Genomic DNA, 13,991 nt, shown 5'->3' on the forward strand with positions numbered 1-13,991 from the left:
AGGGCTCTCAGCTGCTGATAAGTAGACTCCTCTTCAGTCTATAAAAGGACTGATTATGCATACGCCCTTTGCAGAAGTCAACGTTAGGAACTATTGGGAAAGTTCTGTCTTGGAAGCTTAGCATGCTGGACAGCTGCTATCGTGTCTCTGTGCCGGAGGGTTCTGAGAGTCTTGTCCTTGTGGATTGCTGCCAAGGATCTGTCTGTCTGTCGGTGCAATAAATGCTGTTGAAGTAGTTTTGGTCTGGAGTGTATTCTGTGTTGGCGAGGGAAGAACAATAATCCCTCCCCTGAAAATATTGCAATACAGCACAAGGCTCGTCTGACGGGAGAAGCAGGTGCAGGTGGGGGCTGGCAGCACATTGCATCAGGGGTGGGTTCCCAGCTACACTCATGCCCACTGGTTGACAGGCTGCCTGTCCGCTCTTCCTCACTGGCTGTATCTCTGTGCCTCCATTCTTGGCAGTGCCAGCCCTGCCCAGCTGGACACGCAACACAACTTCAGTGTGCCGGACATCATGTGCACCGATGGAAACCAGTCACACAAATCTGGCAGTGCAGAAGTGGGCGAGATCTTCAGCTCCCCTCCCATCCAAATTCAGGATCCGCTGAAGGCCTCCATCTACCACAGAGAGGGATTCTTCCTGCCCCCCCCCCCAACCAGAAAGTGGCCCTTGCTACATTGACCATTTGCCGTCCCTCCAGTCAAAGCAGGGAGCTGGCTCTGCCCTCCGGAGCTCCTGGTTCTCACCCCCCTGCTCCGCCATCTGCTTGGCCAAGCCCAGCACTTGGATCACTGGGCTTCTTTGACTCCAACCTACAAGATCCTGGAAAGGTCCTGCCAATCCCAGCAAATCCCAGGAAGAGCCCAGAGGTTGTGTGAACATCTTTCCACGTATATTTATTGCTGCTTATCTACCAGAGAAAGGTAAGGGAAACCAGTCAGCCAAGGCAGCTGAAGAGGGCTGGTGGCTATTGCTCATAAATATCTTTGGCTTTTCACAAACAGGAGGGAGGGGCAGCCTCGCAGAGGCCACGTGGGACCACTTAATGCAATCTGCTCTTGCACACCAGGGAGGAGGAAAGAACGAGGACGAAGGCCCTGGGAGCCTTGGCAAGGGCTTTGGACAGAGTTCCCGGGCGAGGAGCCCTGAAGGAGGCGGGGTGGGCAGCTCTGCGGCAGGCAGGCTCTACTTGACTGAGCTCTAGGCCACGGGAGTTGCAAGAGGCTGGATGCAGCAGCAGCAGGCATCCCCGCTGGCTCTCTTGCTCCCCAACAACGAGCAGAGGTCAGAAAGAGGTTTCACTGAGTGGCACTCTGGGTGGGGCTAGGGGGAGGGTGGGCTCCAGGGGGCCAGGATGGGGGCTGGGCAACCTTTGGCTCAGAAGGCTAGCAGAAAGCCCTCCTCGGGAAGGGCTGATCCACTGGCCCTCGGATGATCGGTCCAAGAAGTTTCCGCCCGGCTGTGGTTGGTGGCGGTCCCCTCGCTGGAAGTCCAACCTGGCTGGGGAGGCTTTCGATGGCTTCTCGCAGATCCTGTCGACATCTTGGTTCTGGGGGCGGCTAGGAGAACCACAACCTTGTTACATGGTGTCTATGGGGAAGAGAAGAGCTGGATCCCATTGAGCAAAGGCCAGTCGAGGGCAGGGAAAATGGGGATTTGGCAGGTCAGCCCTCTTCCCTTGCAGACTTGCACAACTGGTGGGTTCCCTTTCAATTACGTGCCCCCATCAGCTGCGCAGGCCCCCATGCCCACCTGTACCTGAGGCCAGAAGTACTGGAGAGAGTGAAAGACCCCGTAGGACTCGTTTCCAGGGTATGAGTGAGGGCCAGGTCACATTGCCCCAACTCAGACAGCAGCTCTTCTTCTGAGAGGCCACCACAATCTGTGGGATGGCAAGAGGAGGGGGAGATGGGGGAGGAAGGGCAGTAGCAGAGATCAGAGTCTGCCGAGACCCAGAAACGATGCAGCGAACAGCATAAGGCAGCGGGGACGCTTTCTCTAGGCAGGGGCAGTCTACCCACACCCACTGCAGAGCCCCTGGCTGCACCCCTGCCCCCCGCTACCCTTCCCAGCCAACACCAGCCCTTGCACCTGGAGGTTGGTCCCCCATCTCCATTGCGGTGGTGAGGTCCCACAACTGGAGGCTGCCATTGCTGTGGCCAGTAAAGAGGTAGCGGCGTGGACGGGAGCCGATGCGGCTGGAGCCCTCGCACTCCTGGACCAGGAAGGCCGTGATTGATGAGCCGTCAACTGAGCATACCTGGCATATCCTGTGGGGAAGAGAGAGGCACCAATGGGATAGAAATAGGTGAGATCCCCCCCCACCTGGAACCACCACCAACCCCCTCCTTCCCCTGGTGAAGCTTGGTGTGGTATTCACCACTTTTGGTCTGCCAGAAGGCAAGAGCAGGGCTCAATTCAAGGAGACCAGCCAGCTGCCTCCGGCTTCACCCACTGGAGCTTGGCCTCAAGCACAGCCATCTCTTAGCCTGACCACTGCAGACCCACCTCTTCCCAGTAGAGGAGAGGCGCACGTACAGCTTGCTGGCATCTGGAACCACCTTCTGGAGGAACACCTGTTGGTCATCGCGCTCGCCAAAAGGCCCTGCATGGGAGAGAGAGAAGGAAGCAGGTGGAGTCCCAGGGCCCAGAGCTTGCAGGCCCCACCCTTGCACCACACATCTCCCTACCAATGTCTGTGCCTGCATTGCAGCCCCCCTGCCCATCCACTGAGTCCAGGGCCAGAATCTTGAAAGAAGCCAATGGGGTGGAGCCTGGCTGCGTAGAAATCATCCCACGGAATCGAGTCACCGTCCACGTCCGTACGTGGCTATCAGCACAGACTGGGGGGAGGGGGGAAGGCAGAAAAAATGAGGGAGGGAGGGAGGGAGAGGACCCTTGGCTGGTCTCACCCATCTGTCCCTCCTCCTCAAAGCCAGTACCTGAGATAAGGTGCTTCTCTGACAGCATCACCTTGGTGACAGGACTACGATGGACAGCAAAGGTCTGGAAGAGCTGGGGCCCCGAGCCCACTGTCTCTGGGTGCTGGACGATCACGCGTACCATCCCCGAACTGGTGCCATAGGCAATTTCAATCCAATTTCCACTGTGGCCTACACATGGGAGCAGAGGGCTGGAGGCAAGCAGACCTGCCCCAGCCCAGGGAGGGAGGCAAAGCTTAGCCGGGATTTGGGAAAGCCAGGGCAGGTGACTCAGGCTCCTGTGCCCAATTCTGCCTGGGGGGGGGAGGGCTTACTGCTCTTGGGTGTGAGGTGGACACTGAGGGCAGTGACAGCATCCTCCGCAGGGTCATGGTACAGCTCGGTCACCAGGAGGTCATTGTCCTTCATGCGCAGAGGGAACTTCTGAACATCTGTGGGGAAGCAGCTGGCAGGTGAGAAGGGCAGCTGCCAGGACAGAGCCAACGTAGCTTTGCTGGGACGGCTGGCCGTGACTCACCAACGTAATGGATGGAGCCATTGTGGCAGCCCAGGAGCAAGAAGGAGCCCGCGGCATCATGGCTGTTGATGGGAACCACATCTTGAGTCTGTGGAGGTGGAGCAGCTGGTGAGAACAGGGGGATCAGGGGGCCGGAGGTCACAGCCTCCGAGAGCTAGGAAATTAATTCTTAGAAGAATCGAGGCGGATCCTGAACTGAGAACCCCATTAGCTGAGATAAGCAGGAAAAGACTTCATTCATGAATGCTTTAAATGAAAGAAGCTGCACTAAGTGCTTGAAATGTTCCACAAAGAGGGCAAAAGGCCTCCCACCAGCCCCAACTGGGACCCAACCTCCTTCCCTTCGGAGGGACGTTTGCCACCCAGTGAGTCAGGTGATATGCAGCCAGACAACACCCACGGAGTGTGGATACGTTTAAACCTTCACGGCCAGATGGATTACAGGAACTGGCAGACAACCTGTTCAAAACTTTGCTATGATCTTTGGAAAATCATGAGGAGCTGATTTAAGAATCAGAGAAGTGGAGTCAAGTAACTTTTGTCTCCATCTTCAAAAGGGGGTGGGGGAGGAGCTGCCAAGTATAATTTAGTTGCCACAGGTCAGACTCAGCAGAACCCCCTCCCCCAAGCTGTATTTAATTAATCCCAAATCTGCAGCTATTATACAACTTCTTGTAACAAATCAACAAATGCTACTAGGAATCCTCCCTCACATTCCCACCAGCTGCTTCGTTACCTGCCAGTGTTTGGTGACGGCGTTCCAGACGCCAATCTTGCCTGTGTGGCTGGTGGCAATAAGCTGGCTGCCAACAAAGAAGAGACCTTCCAGGGGGACCCCTAAAGAGAAGACTCCTGCAGAAGAAAAGAAGCAACCGGGAGAAGGGAAGGAGAGGCTGCAGGATTCGGCCCCCGAGACTCCTGAACCAGCTCCTCCAAGAGCAGGAGGCCGACTGGAGTGCCTGCCCCTCCCCACCCAACTCAGGAATAACGTCTCTGAAAGTTCAAGTAAAGACAGAAGCTAAGCCCACCCCCCCATCTATAGGTTTGCTCACCTTCTTCCAAAGCCCTCCTCAGCCACCGGGGAGCGCAAGGCCCACCCACCAGAGCCAGCTGGGTTTTGGGGACAGGTTTGAGACACTCGCACAAGAGCAAAGGGGAGGTTCCTGGCAGCTGCCTATCAACCTGCCTTATTCTGATCCCACTGCCCAGAAAACAAACTTTTCTACCTTAGCCCAGGCAAAGCCAGCATCCAGGAAATCTAGCTGGCTTCCCCACACCCAAGAGGCATTTTAGATCGCTAAGGACATGTGTGTGTGTGTGTGGGTAGTTTCTCACCAATCTCAGTGCCGTTCCCGTCAGGCTGAAGGGCCCATAGAAGGATTTCGCTGCAGGAGGCAGCAGCCACCATTTTGTCACTATCACCCAGGGACCCACCAAGCACCCGGGCATTTAATGCCACGCGCTCGATTACCCAGTCCAGCCGGGGGCTACAGAAAGCCAGCTGCCAGCCAGAGGTCTCCTTCATCCTACAGGGTGAGAAATGGGTCAGGAAGCAGAGGGAGGCCAATCTCTTCCCACTCACCCCCCACGCTGAGGACCCAGGTACACCCAGACTCACACTTACTTGTAGCAGATAAGGAAGTGAACGTAAGCCAGGGCGACCCAGTTATGATGGCCACAGATAAGACGAACCATACCTGGATCATTTGTGGCTCCTAAAGGAAACGTGCAATGCAGATGCGCGGCACCCCATTCCCAGAATCCAGAGAGCATTTCCCACAAGCCACCCTCCGTGCCTTGAGCATCCCAGCGTCTTCCATCGTTAAGACCAAACTACAAGCCCTATCAGCTGAGCTGCAGAACCAGACACCAGAGCCCTTGCGGCAACAGCACAGCCACACCCCCCCCAGGCTCCCACCCCCACCTCCCAGGTCCGCTTCCACCTTTCCCTTCCTGACACCCACCGGCTGCCCTGCTCCTCTCCTCCACCCGGCCTCCGATGCCAAGGTTGGGGGGCATGGTGTTGCTCCGGCGCACCAGGGGATTGCCTGACTGGGCAGCCAACTGTCCACCCGTGATGCTGTGGCGGTTCCACCGCTTAGTAGGAAATACTGCAGGAAAGGAGAGCAAGAGATGATAGGGGCCACAGGGGGATGGCTACAGTCCATAACTCCAGTGGCCGAACCCTACCAGAAGGGGGGGGCAAGTAACCCTCGAACAGGACGCTCCCGCAAGAGGACCGCTCCAGTTCCTGGTGCAACTGCAGGCGGCGAACTGTGAAGGAGAGAGAGCAAGGCATAGAGGCCAGTTGAGTCCTTGGGGGGGGGGGGTTGTTGTTCCGCAGACTGTCTTTGGGGGCCCGCCCAGGATGGCTCCCCAGGAGCCGCAGCCCGCAACCTACTGAGAGGGGTGATCCCGTAGAACTGGGCTTCGTGCAGCAGCAGCGAGACGTCGCTCCCCCTGTGGAGCAGAAAAAGCGGAGGAACCGGTGCGGGCGGCGGCCCCAGCGTTCCTGCCTCCTCCCGCCCCGCTCCCGAAGCAGCGGGGCTCTTACCTGAGGTCCAGCTCTTTGCAGCGGAGGAAGTGGAGGACGGAGCCGAAGAGGTCAGGGTCCCGGTCGATGAAGATCTGGGGGAAGGGAAGAGAAGGGCGAGGCTCGCCACCGGCCGCGGGGCCGGGGAGACGCCGATGCCCCTCAGCAGCAGCGGGGAGGGGGAGGCTCACTTACGGCGCCGGTCTCGTCCTGTAGCGAGGAGATGCGTCCGCTGAGGAGGCTGCGGGCGAGAGGGGCGGTGAGGGGGGGGGTAGGCGGGGGGGGGCAGGAGAACCCTTCCCCCTCCCCTCCCCGGAGGCACCTGGAGAAGAAGGAGTCCGGCGCCCAGGCGAGCGTCTGGCGGGAGGTGCAGAACCTGCGGGCGGAGTGAGGCGGCGAGTCAAGGGCGCAGGAGCCCCGGTCAGACCCCTCCCTCCCTCCGTCCCGGGGCCGCGGCCACTCGCCTGCGCCCGCCCACGTTCAGCCGCACCAGCTCTGCCCCTCCGGGCGCCGGGCCGCCGCTGGCCGCCATCCTGCTCGCCAGGTCGCTTCCGGATCCGGCCGATCGGGTACGGACTGCCCATTGGCTCCCCTGGACGCCAGGCAGCCGCGCCTTCCTCTGGGGCTTCCCGATTGGCCGAGTCTCCCGGGGGCCGATGGGCGTCGTAGTCCTGCCGCTTCTCCCCGGCTTCCGTGGCGCTGCCGCCGCTGCGGGTTTCCGAAACCGCCCGCCCTCCGGTCGGTGGGGTTGCTCCCGACACATGCCTGCAGGAGGGCTTCTGGGGGAGCTAGCACTACCCCCCCCTCAGGCGGGATGATCAAGGGGCCCCCGAGGGAGGCAAACCAGGGCGCCCGTGCGGAGGACGATCCTAGCCCCTTTGAGAAATAGCCGTCGGCGACTCCCCAGAAGGGGAAAGCGGCTCCCTTGACTCCTACTCGGTGGTTTTCGACAGCCTTTCTCCGCTTCCAGAGGGCCCCCGCTTCTCAAGGCCGCGGACGAATTCCAGACGTTAAACTCCTAAGGAAGCGCGTCCCTTCCTAGCCGCAGGCGAGCACGGCTTTGCCCAACTACCGCCCGCTTGCGCAAGCCCCCCACCCTCGGAATCTACGGGATGAATGTTAATAATGGGCCGGCGAGACGCAACCTGGCCAGCCGAAAGGCAGACGCCTCCCGGGAGACACACAAGGAAACGGCCGGAGCGAGTTTAAGAAGCGGCAGCGGCTGGAAACCCCAGGACAGTTTCCGCCTTCGCCTGCAGGTGTGCTGTTTATACTGGCAATAGATGCGCCGCCCCTGCCCTCAAAGAACGGGATTCGACCGCCCGTTCCCTTCTTCGGCGAAGGGCTCCCGCTTTCTCCGCTGCTGGAGCCCGGGAGGCAGCTGAACAAGTCCCATCGTTTCTGTGCAAGGGCTCCGAGGAAGACCAGCCGTTGCCCCTGGAGGCTTCCGCCAGTTTGCGGCCGGCCCGGTGGAGGGCACTTTCCCAAAATGGCTGCAAAGACCAGGCTGTGGGAAGGTGGAGCAACCCACTTTTTGATCTCGCCTCCCCAGGATTTCCAATGTTTACAAACTGGTCTCTGAAAAACCATGTCCAGATTTACAATTAGAGAAAAGAGGTGACCCCCAATTATTCGTATTTTGATTGATCCTTTATACTAGACAAAAAAAAGCAGTTACAATTCTGAACCAGGGAAGCTCCCAGACACAGAAGCTGTGCCAACCCCACCCAGGGTGGAGCATTGTGGAGACTATATCAGGTCCAGAAGAGGCTGGAATTGCCCCCTACTCAGGCAGTGTTGTCACACCACCACAGGAAGCAGGAACTGCCCTACTAGTCCCTTGACCCCTGGCTGATGAAGGATGCTGGGGTGGGTGGGTGGGGGCGTCGGGAAAAGACTGAGCCACACGGCAGCTAAACTGGTGGTTTCTGGGCTCAGCACACACATTTTAATTCCAAACCCCCTTAGTTCTCTTTGCCTGTTCTTCTAGACGGTCTGTGTGCATCCACTTTAGCAGGTCATGAAAGGAAGTGAAGTTTCAAATTAGAGCTACTGAACGTGGTCCATCTTCCCTCTGGGCTCCCTGTGCTTTGCATGATTCCCCCCCAGAGGCCCACAGCCACCATCTCTTCCTGCTTCCTCAAGCATGGGAGGGGAGCACATTCTGGGCTATGCGGAGAAAGGGATTGGCATGCATGATGACTCCCTGGACAGAGGGACAGGCATTCCTGGTTCTGCTTCACATCAGCCCCCCCTCCCACCCACTTGCTACAGTGGAGGGACAGAGGGAGTCAGGAAACGGGCAGCCCTTGGACATTTAGCATCAGAGGCGGGCTCAAGAGTCGGGTGGTCCCATGCAAGCTCTCACTGCTCTGCTGGGAGGGACTACGCAGAGGCCGGCCAGTCTCCCATTGTGTTATTGCATATAAATACACCTGGGTGAGCCCCCCTCCCCCCTCCCTCCTAGCAGGAGCGGGGATGTGAATATGGCTTGTTCACAAGGGCAAGGGGTCTTCCCACACATTCTCCACTTTGGCCTTCTTCGTCCTGGAAAGCAGGAAGATCCAGGAGGCCAAGCATGGTGCTCAAGGGGCAGTTGGCAAGCAAAGCGGGAGGCTTCTCAGAGACTGAAGTTCTGGAGGGTCAGCTGGAAGAGCATCTGCCTTTCAGCCCCCCCAGGTCATCTTTGGGGGGGCGGTTTCATCCCAGGGATTTACCCAGCATGCGTCCAAGCACAACTTTGAAAGGGGAGGGAGGCCAAGGCAATCAGTTGGGGAGCAGACATGGAAGTCCTCTCCAAGGCAGGCTGAAGGCAGCAGCTGGACCCCACAGAACGGCTCTTCCCTCCAGGGCTGGGGGGGGGGGCGATATTCTAGCGAGTGGCCCTTGTGAGGTGAAGGTGGGGGGAAGGAGACTCGTGCAGAGAAGGGCCTGCAGCAAGCCCTGAGAAACACACACACACACACCGTCCTTGGCACCCACAGTAGCACCATTTCTGGGAGACGTGAAGCTGCAAGGAAGACAAGATTTCCTCCCTGCTGGCTGGGCCCCAGCGCTTGTCCTCTGGGGGGCTGCAGTCATTCCACTGAACAGAGGAGCAAAAGGAGAAGCATGGACCACATCCTTCTGCCCGGCTGCCAGAACACGGATGGAAAGGGAAATGGGGGAGAAGGGGAGCCCGGGGGCGCCTGGTCTCCTGCTGCCATTCATGGGGAAGCCAAACTCTGTCTCCAGGCTGTAGGCGCCTCTCAGCTCCCAACAGAGACAAGGCAGGCAGAAGCTCTTTGTCCAGCCACACAGGTCCAGCATCTGCTTCACAGAGAAGTCGTGTCCCCCCCCCTTGCCCCTCCTTCTTGGCAGGAGCCTCAGCACTCCTGTTGGGCAGCCCCGCAGCCACCCCTGAGTCTTCTCCACACACCAAGACTACTTTGGCCGGCCTGCCTGTCCTTCCCAGCCGCAGGGGTGGGGGAGGGTGGGCAGCTGTCTCATTTCTTCCTGCCAGATGTGCTGGCCCTTCTGTCCGTCTCCCGCTTGGGGAGGCCTTCGTCTGTGGAGGAGGTGGTGAGCAGTGCCTGACCCCAGCGGGCAATCTCCCCGTGCTCCGCGATGGAGGAACTCAGAGCCGTCAGCCAGGTCTTCATGTCCTCCTAAGGAGGGAAGAGTCCTTACAGGTCTGAGAGGGGTGGGGGTGTCCCACCGAGCCCTGGGGGTGGTGGGTGGTGGAGGAAGACCATACCTCATCCTTGGCTTGCAGGAGGAATTCGACCCCGTCGTTAGTTCTGCAGGGGAGAATCCCATCAACAGGGGCAGCTTTGGTCCCCTCCTGACAACCCTGCCTGTACCTCCAAGGGGACTGGATCCTTGGCTCTGACACCCCCCCTGCCTGCCCCCCAGGAGGAGGCTCACTTGATCTTCAGCACGTTTTTCTTCTTCTTGTAGTCGTTGGCCACCTCCGCGGTGCCCGTCTGCAGGCTCAGCAGGGGCTCGTTGCTGTGGGTGCTCCCGGATTCCCGGCCCTTGGAGTCCTTGTAGAAGCCCAGCTCCCCTTTGCTGAGGACGCAGTAGAGGTTGATCCAAGATCTACCAGAAGGTGGGTGGAGAGAAACTCTCTCAGGATCCATTCATCCTCCCAGCAGCCCCCTTGCTTCCCATCGGAAACTGGTTCCAGCCCTGTCCCAGGGCGTTTGCATTTGGGGAAGGCCAAGTGTCGTCCCCTCCAAAGTCTCCTCTCCTCAAGGCAGGGGGCTTGGGTTCCATTCCGGTGGGGTCTGGGCATCATTCTCTGGATGGCTCCCTCCTTGGGGCAGGACAGCCAAGCAGCTGATTTGTGTGGGGCAGGGATGGGTGGGGCATGCAGACCCCTCCAGCCAGGACAGACTAGGGTTGCACTAGGTGACTGGTGTTGGGGATGTGGGGGGGGGGAGAGGAAGGTCAGCTGTGGAGAGTGGGAAGGAATGGCAGAAAACGGGGGGCTCTTCATCCGGGCCAAGAGGGGATTTGAAGCGGCGGCCGTTTGCACAAGAAAAAGGAGAAACAGGCAGGAGAAACTTGAGGTATTCACCCAACAATCAACATCACCATCACTGTGCGGCCACATGATGTTGCACTTAACAACCGCTTCAGTTAGGGATGGAAATTCCACTTCCAAATAAGGTCCCAGCCTGTTCTTCTGCTCCTTCACCCTCCCTGCCCCTCTCAGCTCGGCTGTCATTCTCATGGCTTCCCCAGACTCCCAAAGCATCTTGAACAGAGTCCCTGAGATTGTATTCTACAAATGTTCAGTTCCCAGAATTCTCAGATTGCTCCATTGAGGAATTCTGGGACTTTCTATCATTGGGTGAACCTGGTTTGGGAAGGCTATGCTTGGTGCCCAGCTGAGGAAGCCTATTTCCCCTCTTGGACTTCCATCCTCAATACCTTTGCAGAGCCTCGTCTTTGCCAGGGTCTGGGCCCTTTAAGCAACAGCTCCTTTCAGTCAGAGTGTTGTGGCACCTGGGCGCAGGTGTGCTCATAGCAGCTCAGAGGAAAACGCCCTTTCCAGACCTTCAAGTCCTGGGGAGGATGGACTCCCTCCCACTCACCTGCTCGCCCAGCCCAGTGGCCATCCAACTGCTCTGGCCCCATAACCAGGCCATCTTCTTGAGAGAGTGGCAGCTGCCAGCTGTTGACCCATAGGATCTGGCTGCAGAACTGGGCCAGCCCCCGAGCAGCAGTCTTGTTGCCCCCCTGCCCTCCCTCCCGCCTTACCTGTTGGCAGATTTCTTGTTTGGCCTCTCCAGCTCAAGCTTGCGAAGAAGGTAGCCCTCCTGCTGGATGGTATGGGTGGGGGGCGGTGGGAGTGGGACACTGCTCTGGGCAGGGGCAGAGCGAGAACGCCGGGCTTCACCTGCTGGTGCGTTGGAATCTTTGGGACGGGGCCTGCGGCGAGGTTTGGGTCTGTCGCGGGCACGGGGCCGGTCCGGCCGTGGCGTCCTCTCTGGGAGCACATCTAGCCCATTGGGAAGGCGAGCAGGAGACTCTCTTTCCCGAGGCTACAGGGGAGAAAGGAGCACGGACAGCCAAAAGAAAGGAGGGATCCATGGACTGCATGCTGGGGGCTCCCGGGCCCATCCAGCCAGGAGGGGAAGGGTACTTACCGTGCCAGAGGCCAGTGCTCCCAATTCCTTCTCCTGCAGCTGCTCCACAATGTCAGCCAAGGTGGCTTTGCTGTCGACAAGAGAGGGAGAGTCAAGCCAGAAGCAGGCAGCAGCCACCCTAGCAGAGTTGTGTGGCCCTGGAATAACGGGGCAGTTTGGAGGAGGGGTCTGGTACAGTTTGGCCTGGCCCGGCCCAGCCCAGCCACAGCTCTCTTTCTCTGTGCCCAAAGGACTCCCCGCCTCAGAAACGCTGGCCGGTTCTTCCCTCTCTTAATGCCGAATTAACTTTTCCCTCGACTGAAATTGCAGCCACAGAAGGGCTAACCCTTGGGCACAGAGTCCCCAGGTGGGAGTCCCGCACATGGGAAGGGACAGGCTGCGGCCTCCCTTCTCACGCTTGCCGTCTGAGGGACCAGCACCTACCCGCCTGCTTTGGGGTCCATTTGGGGAGCCTCCTGCTCACTGGACTCCCGTCGCTCTGCCCTCCGGTCCCGTCTCTCCCTCTTGCGCTCGGCTGGCTCATGCCGGGATGCATCCTGCTCGATGGACTCATGCCGCTCCAGCGGGCGCCGGGATTCCTGACGCTCCCGGTGCCTATCCGACCGGCTTACCTTGGCTTCCCCCTGTTCTAGAAAGGACCCTGGAGTTCGGCTCAAGGTGCCCACTCTGAGGGCTTCCTCCACAGCCGCGGTGGCCTCGCCTGCCTTCTCCTGGGCTTTGGCTTCCACTGCAACTCCCAGGCCCTCTTGCAGGCGGTCAATCTTGGGTTGCAGCCGCTCCGGTTTCAACTCCTGCCGGACGTAGGCCATCTTGGCCTCAGTGGGCTCTGGCTCCAGTCCATTGAGCAGTGCGTGGGCCTTCTCGAAGAGCGGCTGGCACAGGAGGGAGGCACCCTTGTTGCTCATCTCAGCAGGGTCCGGGAAGATCTTTCGGCCCAAAAGAGGAGTGGGGGGCTGCTTGCTCTGCTCGGCCTTCAGTTTCTCAATCTAAGGGGCAACCGAGACAAGAAAGAGGCCAGTAAGTGTCTTGTGTGCCCACCACACTGGGCCCACCCATCCCAGCCTCCCAGGGCAAGGGCCCTGAGTCTGGGCTCCTACGGTGGTGAGACGTCTCAGGGAGCTGAAGCGCTCCTCCCAAGCGGCAGCGGTTTTCCGGAAGGCTTCGTGGCGCCGGATGAGTTGTTCCACCTCATCCACGCTGTTGCCCAGCTCCCGGCTCCTCAGCAGGGGCTCCTGGGCGGTCAGCCAAGCATCTGCCACAACAGCCTCCTGGGCAAACTGGTGCACCTCCAGCACTGCCAAGGAGGGAGGAAGAGCCCTGAGCAAAGGCTTCTCTGGATGTGCCCGGCCTCTTTAGGAAGCCCAGAAGCAGGGCAGCCAAGCAATGCCCAACCCAGGATCCAGCAGAGACTGGCCTGCTGTCTCTCTCCCTCTCCCTCCCTCCCCCTCTCCCACTTGGGCCAGCTGGGCATGCATCACTCTAGAGGCGGTCACTGAGAATGACCCTAACCCTAACCCTCCAAGGTGCAGCTCCAGCCACTGCTGCTCCTCCGGGGGTCCCGCACCCTGACTCTGCCCTTGGCCTCCACCCTGGGAAGAGGGGTGGGCCAAGCAGACTCACTTTGCTGCAGCCACTCCCAGTGCTGATCCCACTTGTCCACCATCTCCTTCTTCTTGGTCATCAGCTTCTCCAGGTGGAGCTTGATCTGCATTGCAAGCAAGAGAATCCAGGCTGGGAGGGGGAGAGGGACGCTATTTTGAACTTTCCAGGATCCCCGCCACCATCTCGGAAAGCTTTGCTTTTGCTCAGTGCCTGAAGCCGGGCACTTGCCCTGGGTCCCACTGGCCCCAGGCCCAGGGGTCGTTGGGCTCTGTCTGGCGCTGAGCCAGGCAAAGGCTGCTGAGCAAATGGAGCTGCCCTTCCCTCTGGCCTGCCTGCCGCCTTCGGAAGGTCTCTGCTCTGCTTTCCACAGCAGTCCTGCAGGCGCCGCCTCTCACATCTGCTTCCCGCTGAAATCAGTGAGAGCAAAGGCACTTTGCTCATGCGCAGAGGAGTCCCTCTCTGGCTCCTCGCTCCGGCCAGGGGAGCCGCATCAGCAACGGTCTCTCACTCCTCCAGAGGTTTTGTGGGAGGCCACACAATATCTTTCATCCTCCCGCTCAAGAGAGAATGGGGCCTGGCTCCAGCATCCCTCCACCCAACCTCAGCAAGTTCAGGGTAGTTGATCTGCCCCCCCACCCCCCACCCCCAGCTCTTTGCTCCCTGCAGTTTCCTAGTGCAGATTAAAACCTGCGTGCAGCGACGGACATGAGGGAAACTTCTGACAAACAGATTTTATAAGCCTTGCCCCTGCATATTA

The 13,991-nt window shown here is 59.2% G+C and overlaps 2 protein-coding genes across 8 annotated transcripts in view; both read right to left on the reverse strand.

Moving 5' to 3' along the window:
* Positions 1-874: 874 nt before the first annotated feature.
* On the reverse strand, positions 875-7,486 carry SHKBP1 (SH3KBP1 binding protein 1). Of its 7 annotated transcripts, none has more exons than XM_081962774.1 (18): positions 6,461-7,486; positions 6,319-6,372; positions 6,192-6,237; positions 6,018-6,091; positions 5,865-5,923; positions 5,654-5,737; positions 5,428-5,574; positions 5,088-5,178; positions 4,799-4,989; positions 4,200-4,315; positions 3,464-3,551; positions 3,261-3,377; positions 2,947-3,117; positions 2,695-2,847; positions 2,513-2,609; positions 2,096-2,274; positions 1,763-1,886; positions 875-1,563 (listed from the first exon to the last, which is right to left on the reverse strand). In XM_081962774.1, exons 1-18 carry the CDS (start codon positions 6,757-6,759, stop codon positions 1,290-1,292), a joined length of 2,364 nt encoding a protein of 787 aa, XP_081818900.1. In that variant the 5' UTR covers positions 6,760-7,486; the 3' UTR covers positions 875-1,289. The 7 variants fall into 7 exon arrangements, with proteins under 7 accessions (XP_081818900.1, XP_081818899.1, XP_081818898.1 ...); XM_081962773.1 differs by having other exon boundaries at positions 1,757-1,886; XM_081962772.1 differs by having other exon boundaries at positions 6,192-6,372.
* A 138-nt stretch (positions 7,487-7,624) lies between these two features.
* SPTBN4 (spectrin beta, non-erythrocytic 4) overlaps positions 7,625-13,991 on the reverse strand; it is a 31,414-nt gene continuing 25,047 nt past the window's right edge. Inside the window, exons 30-37 of the mRNA XM_081962758.1 lie at positions 13,253-13,337; positions 12,730-12,926; positions 12,056-12,618; positions 11,633-11,702; positions 11,244-11,527; positions 9,903-10,076; positions 9,733-9,775; positions 7,625-9,643 (exon numbers count right to left, since the gene is read on the reverse strand). Of these exons, the coding sequence (XP_081818884.1) occupies positions 9,482-9,643; positions 9,733-9,775; positions 9,903-10,076; positions 11,244-11,527; positions 11,633-11,702; positions 12,056-12,618; positions 12,730-12,926; positions 13,253-13,337 (1,578 nt within the window). The 3' untranslated portion in view covers positions 7,625-9,481. The remainder of the gene's footprint in view (positions 9,644-9,732; positions 9,776-9,902; positions 10,077-11,243; positions 11,528-11,632; positions 11,703-12,055; positions 12,619-12,729; positions 12,927-13,252; positions 13,338-13,991) is intronic.

Source organism: Natrix helvetica, assembly GCF_964273705.1.
Source record: "Natrix helvetica genome assembly, chromosome: 9".
NCBI lineage: Eukaryota > Metazoa > Chordata > Lepidosauria > Squamata > Natricidae > Natrix > Natrix helvetica.